This window comes from Culicoides brevitarsis, chromosome 1, assembly GCF_036172545.1.
Source record: "Culicoides brevitarsis isolate CSIRO-B50_1 chromosome 1, AGI_CSIRO_Cbre_v1, whole genome shotgun sequence".
NCBI lineage: Eukaryota > Metazoa > Arthropoda > Insecta > Diptera > Ceratopogonidae > Culicoides > Culicoides brevitarsis.
In genome coordinates, this window is record NC_087085.1 from 10,684,039 (window position 1) to 10,691,037 (window position 6,999).

Genomic DNA, 6,999 nt, shown 5'->3' on the forward strand with positions numbered 1-6,999 from the left:
ATGAAACCATTTAATATTTGGAGGATAAAGAAAGAAATCTATCAAATCATGTGAATTCATTTGTACTTTGCAGATTTTCAAGAAGAACTAAAGAGTTACTTAATATGAATGTCAAACAAATCAGAGAATTCATTGCTTTCCTTACAGGTCATAAAAGATTGAACAAAGATGAATGCAGAATTTGCTTTAAAGCAGAAGAAACAGTACTGAACACAAAACTCATTTTATTACAAAGGATTAAACGAATACAACAAAATGAAACGAGTAGTAATATCATTGACCGATAATCGAAAGCTTTCAGATGATCTAAAAATATACGTTAAAAATAATTACTCATCATATTGAAATGCTATCTGACATGATTTTTTGAACTTTAAAAAAAACTTTCAATTTTCTTCTTTCTGAACTTTTCGAAAAAATTTTAAAATCTTTAAATTAAGCTTAATTTTGAAAAAATTATTACAAAAGTCAATATTTTCTTGCTTTTTTAAATTCTAAGTCAAGCTTGTATGATTTAAATCAAAGATTTGAAAATCAAAATCAAATCTTGATCTGATGCCTCAAATCAAATCAAAAAAGATTTGATTTGCAAATCAATCAAAAATTTTTCAAAACTGAAATTTTTTGATTTGATTTGATTTGAAAATTGATTTAAATCAAAATTTAAAAAAAATCTCTTAAAGTCTCTTAAAAAAATCAAATCACTTTTTTGATTCTTAATTATGATTTAAATCATACAAGCCTGCTCTAAGTGAAAAGTGTTCAATTTTGTAAACAACCTCTTAATTTTCAAAATTTAAAAAAAACTCATATTTTTAGAAAATGTCTAATTAGTAGTTTGAAATCTTTTTTAAGACATTTCCCATACTTAATTAAAAGTATCTTCGAAAAATATTTTCGATTATTGTTTTAACCTCATTGAACTTGAATGAAGGTAACTCACCTATTGACTTTCTGAATAACTCTTTTGGTGAAAACACTTATTTTTTTTTATCAAATATTCTTGAATGATCTCATGGAAAAAACTGATAAAAATAACACGCAAAAACACGATTTACGTAAATGGATTGTATCAAAAACAACGATTGACGCACAAAAAGCCCAATTGTGTCAACGAAAAACGTAGAGACCTTCAAAAATACTTTTCATCTGAATCAACAAACTAGCGATTCTTTTGGAATTTTTTCATGAAAACATGTCACACGCGTCACAAAAAAAAATGATTTTTCGATATGAAAATAATTTTTCTTTTGTTATATTTCATGGAATTAATTTAAATTTAAAAAAAAAGTGTCAAAACTTCGCGTTGTTTCTATGTGATGGAAATCAAACAGTTAAAAAAAAATATAGCGTCAAGTCAAGGACAAACTTTGCAGTTGTCTAAATATTTGAAAATATTAGAGCAGCAAGAAATTTTTAGATATAAAACGAGAGTCTTAACGAGATTAAATCAGTCTTACTTTTAATTTGAAAAAGTGAAGTCAATTCGAAAAATTAAAAAAAAATGAAATTCTTAGCGATTATTGGTGCGATCGCCTTGTGCTCGGGAGTTTTCGCAGGCCCGCTCGAAAAACCAGAGAGTCGAGTGATGTTGTATACTGATCCTGGATATGTGAATTATACCAATACAGTGGCTAGCTTTGCAACTATTCAAACGACATCTTGGTCCTTTATGTACACCAATGCTGTAGTTGCAGTCTTCCCGTTTGAGGTTTTAATACTCCCTCCAACCTTCACGTACTATTCAACAGTTTCAACAAACATTGTTGCACAATGTAACATTATAACGACTGGACTTCACCTTGCACCTTCGAAGGATGGCATTACTATGATTGATCAAGCTATGACTTCCATCGTAAATATTGTAATGCAGGGTCAATTGCATGTTGCTATGACAAATCCTGAAGCAGCTAAAGCAATGGAAGAGCAAATTACAGCTATGCAAAAACTTCAAGTGGAAATTATCAAGGAATTGACAGCTTGTTCAGCTGGTTCGATATTTGCGATCATAGCCTCTCCGTGCACTCACACAGTTATGTACAAAATCAGCGCATTTTTGATGATGTCACAGACTGTTACAAACTATTCCTATACTACATGGTCTCATGATGTCATTTATGGTCCACCCGCACCTGCAAATTCGACAACGACAACTACGACAACGACACCATCAACTACGGTAAGTTATCACTTGTGTGAATAGACAAAATGTGTGAATTAACTTTGTTTTTAATTATTTAGACAAGCTCATCAACAACTTCTTCAACTTCGACCACGTCATCAACAACTTCCAGCTCTACATCGACTACATCAACTACGACAGTAAGTTCAATTTAAAATAAAAAAAATTAGAGCATTTGTAATTTTTTTAACCAATTTCCATTTTTAGCCTACTACGACAACAACTTCTTCGACTACATCGACAACTACTGTAAGTTCAATTTAAAATACAAAAAAAATAATTTTTGTAATTTTTTTAATCAATTTCTATTTTTAGCCTACAACGACTACAACTTCTTCAACTACATCGACAACTACTGTAAGTTGAATTCCAAATAAGAAAAAACATAAAAAATGAAGTTTTCAACTTTTAAAACAAATTTATATTGAGAAAAGGGAAAAAACAAACTATAATGTATGAAACAAGCTCTTCAAGAGAGATAGACCTTTCATATTATGAATTTCTCAATGAGCTCGTCAAACTTTAAGGATCAAAATTAATATATACCCCTGACCAAAATGATATATATTTTGGGCAACAATTTTCAATCAAATCAATCAGGGGTATATATTATTCTTGATCCTAAAAGTCTGACGAGCTCAGTGAGAAATTCATAATATGATTTATCTCTGTCTCTCTTAAAGAACTTGTTTCATACCTTATATTAATACGTTACATACAACTAATTAATAACAATTAATTTCTTTTTTTAGCCTACAACTACTACAACAACAACTACTCCAACCACGGTAAGAAATATTTGCTAAACTATTAGTAATAATTTTTTAAAATTTTATAAATTTTTAGACCACGACTTCTTCTACTACTTCTACAACTACGACAACCCCGACAACTGTAAGTTTTGTTTTTTGAACATTCTAAAGAGTATGAAATGATTTTTATCAATTTATAGACAACAACTACTACTACGACTCCTGCTCCTGCTGCAGCACGAAGATAAAGCCCATATTTACTTTTGAAAAATGCTATAATGCTTTTTTGAATTCCAATGTAAATAAAGAAAAAATAATCCTTAAAAAATTTAATGTTTTTTTTACTTTTGAGGTTATAACACAAAGATGTTTTTTCAGCATGAAAACAAATCGTAATTTTTTTTCGTAATTAGGCCGCTCCAAATTTTTTTTAAACTTTTTGTCCCATGCCCCATTTCAAAAGTCGAAAATCCAATGGGGCAAAATAAAAAAAAAAGTTGAAAATTTCATCAAAATTGATCGTTTTTTGGTCTTTTTTAATATTTTTTCAAAGAATATTCTAAAATTTTTTAAAAAAATTCCAATTATTAAGAATTTTTGTATTAAAAATCGTATTTTAACATGAATTTTCTTCTTTGAATTTTTTTTCAAAAAAAATTACTTTTCAAACTTTTTTGACAGTTATTTTTATGAAATTTTTTTATTTAAATTTTTACCTTGAAATACTTTGAGATTAATTTTAAATTATCAAACCTCTACTACCATAAAACTACCATAAAAATAACTCAAATATTCATTATTGATTAAAAATTGTTAAAATTTTGTCATTTTGTATGAAAAAGTATTTCAAAACTTTTTTTTTATTTTCTTGCCCCCCCCCCATTTTGAAAAAAAGTTTTTGGGACAAAAAGTTCGAAAAAAATTTGGAGCGGCCTTATTACATTTATTACAACAATTGCAAACTTCATTCACAAATTGCAGGCTTGTATAATCTAGATCAAAATCAAAAAATTATTTGATCTTTTTAGAGGCGACAGATCAGATCATGATTTGATTTGCAAATCTAATCAAAAAATTTTTAACCCTTAACTTTTTTTGATTTGACATGATCTAAAAATTGATTTAAATCAAAATTAGATCAGATCAAATCCAAAATTTTTAAAAAATTTTTGGCTTCAATTTTTTGTGTATTTTTTTTTTTTTTTTTTGATTCGATCTGATCTAATTTTGATCTAAATCAATTTTTAGATCAAACCAAAAAAAATTAGTTAAGGGTTGAAAATTTTTTGATTGGATTTGCAAATCAGATCAAAAACCAAATCTTGTGATTTGTAAGTTTTAAAATATCTCATTTTGAAAAAAATGTGGAAGAAACCAAAAAAATATTTCCTGAATTCGTAAATAACAGAACGTAACAGATGTATGACGACAGCGCAACTGTATCAACGATAAACACAAAATTTCTTCGTACTGATCTTCGTACTGACTGAATTTGCGTCAATTATGTCGGCAATTGGAACAATATTCATCACAAATAAAAACCATTGGTCAGATCTTTTGGATATAAAAGGGTTTGTTCATCGTGAATTATTCAGTCTGATATTCACAGTTGAATCGAAAACCTGAAATTAATCAATAACTTTACAAAATGAAGTTTTTAGTGATTTTTAGTGCGATCGCCTTGTGCTCGGGAGTTTTTGCCGCCCCGTTTGAAAAACCAGAAAGTCGAATGATTTTGTATACTGATGCTGGATATGTGAATTATACCAATACAGTGGCTAGCTTTGGAACTATTCAAGTGACATCTTGGACGTTTGCTTACAACAATGCTTTATACGCAGTCTACCCCATGGGTACTTTATCTCCCGCTCCAAGCTTTACGTACTATTTCACAATCTCATGGGATATTATAAATCAATGTAACTTCATAACGAATGGTCTTAATATGGTTCCTGCTACAAGCGGAATTGCTGTGATCGATCAAGCCATGACTACCATCGTGAATTATTGCATTCAGGGACAAGCTTATTGCGGTGCAACACGTCCCTCGAAAGCTGCGGAAATTCAAATCCACATCATAGAAATGCAAGAACTTCAAAGGACAATTATTTATGAGCTGAAAGCGTGCTCTGATGGTTCCTTTACTTCGATTCACTATTCTTCATGCACTGATTCCATCATGTACAAGATCAGTGCGTTTTTGATGATTGCACAAAGAATTACAACCATTTCCATTACAAGTTGGTCTCACGATATGGTTACGGGCGATGTTGAAACTACTTCGACATCATCGACACCAACGACGCCAACTACGGTAAGTTATCACTTGTTCAAGAGGAAAAATAGGAAAAATTGATGAATTATTTTTTTTATTGTTTAGCCAACCACATCATCATCTACTACGTCATCTACGAGCACTTCGACAACTTCTTCAACTTCGACCTCGTCATCAACTACTTCCAGTTCTACATCGACTACATCAACTACGACTCCAAGCACGGTAAGAAAAATTTTCAAAATACTCAATTAGAGATTTAGGTTTTTAAAACCTTTTTTATTGAAATTTCAATGTTTTCTGTAATTGGGTCACGCTCTTAGTTACATACTGAGAATTCAGATGGCGCTGTTGCTATTTATCGCGTTAAGTAATGGATTGGTTAAGTTCAAAATGTACATATGCAATATGACTTAAAATGTACATTGGGAAAAATTTTAGATTGTGTACAGGGACAAAGTTTTGGAATGTTCATCGGGAAAATTTTCAGATTGTGCATTGGGATAAATTTTAAGAATTTTCATTCTTTATAAAATGTTAGAAAAACTTCATAAAAGCTTCGAAAAACTTCATAGAATCTTCCAGAAACTTTATAGAATGAAACATCATAAAAATTTAAGGAAATCTGACATCCTTTGTAATAACTCAAAGGCATAAAATTAAAAAATTATTAAAAAAAATTATTTTAAAAATATATTTTTTTTTTATAAATAGGGTCCTAAAAAAGTTAAAAATATACAAAAATTTTCAAATTTTAAGTATGAGAAAAAACCATGAAATTCCAAATCTTTGAATATAAATGAGATTTAATTGAAATAAAGATTTGGATTCGAATGTTTTTTTCTCATACACTTTTTTCTTTATAAAATTTTTCGTTTATTTTTTTACTTTTTAGGGCCCTTTTTATGAATAATTTTTTTATTAATTTTTTAATATATATATTTCTTTATTTTATCTATGAACTCATCAATAATTATTTTTTTTTATTCTTTCAGACCACGACTTCTACTTCGACGCCTTCAACTACGACTACGTCATCAACAACTTCTAGTTCTACATCGACTACATCTACAACGACAGTAAGTTTAATTTAAATGTTTTTCTATTCATAAATTGATTTTTCTTTATTTTTAGCCCACAACGACTACAACTTCTTCAACTACATCGACAACTACTGTAAGTTAAATTTCGGAAAAAAAAATTTTTTTCTAATTTTTTCTAATTTTTTAAATCAATTTTTAGCCCACAACTACTACAACGACGACGACAGAGACTCCAAGTTCGACCACATCATGAGAGTTTCAAAAAATGACTGTCTCCCCAAAATAATAGAGCTCTAGATTTTTTTTATAATTACTCAAGATCAGATTCATTTTAAACAAAAAAAAATAAATTTAAAAAATTTAAATTATTTTTAGCTTAAAATTTTGTACAATAAAATTTTTAAATTAGTTAATTTTTTTTTTGTTCAGAATAAAGTTTCAAACAACTAAAAAAAAACTATCTTAAATTCACTTTAAGTAAAAAAAAAAATGTCTTCTCGAGCACATCTCTCTAAATTTATGATGATTACATCCCAGCTTAGGACAAATCCTGTGACGAAACGTCATTCCGCTACCATGATGAGAAAAGTTTCAAGTAAAAAAAATTGTATTCTTCTTACTTGTACGAGAAACAAAACATCCATACGAAAAATCTTTATTACTTTAAAAATCCACGAGGGAAATATAAAAAGATGTTCCTTGAGTCATTGCGCAAAAAGACAAAACCTTTTATAATAAATGATTTCG

The 6,999-nt window shown here is 28.9% G+C and overlaps 1 protein-coding gene across 1 annotated transcript; it reads left to right on the forward strand.

Annotated features, from left to right (window-relative positions):
* The first annotated feature begins 1,504 nt into the window (after nucleotides 1-1,504).
* LOC134837253 (uncharacterized) lies at nucleotides 1,505-6,505 on the forward strand. Its single transcript, XM_063852621.1, has 11 exons — nucleotides 1,505-2,179; nucleotides 2,247-2,322; nucleotides 2,390-2,431; nucleotides 2,498-2,539; nucleotides 2,935-2,970; nucleotides 3,029-3,076; nucleotides 4,596-5,248; nucleotides 5,315-5,434; nucleotides 6,205-6,288; nucleotides 6,344-6,385; nucleotides 6,452-6,505. The coding sequence occupies exons 1-11, from the start codon at nucleotides 1,505-1,507 to the stop codon at nucleotides 6,503-6,505; spliced, it is 1,872 nt and encodes a 623-aa protein (XP_063708691.1).
* Nucleotides 6,506-6,999: the final 494 nt, after the last annotated feature.

Excerpts from the sequence above, each read along its gene's own strand:
- LOC134837253 (XM_063852621.1), top strand. The coding sequence starts at position 1,505 with ATGAAATTCTTAGCGATTATTGGTGCGATCGCCTTGTGCTCGGGAGTT. Across the intron at positions 2,432-2,497 it reads CGACTACATCGACAACTACT|CCTACAACGACTACAACTTC; the intron begins GTAAGTTCAATT and ends TTCTATTTTTAG. Across the intron at positions 5,249-5,314 it reads CACCAACGACGCCAACTACG|CCAACCACATCATCATCTAC; the intron begins GTAAGTTATCAC and ends TTTATTGTTTAG.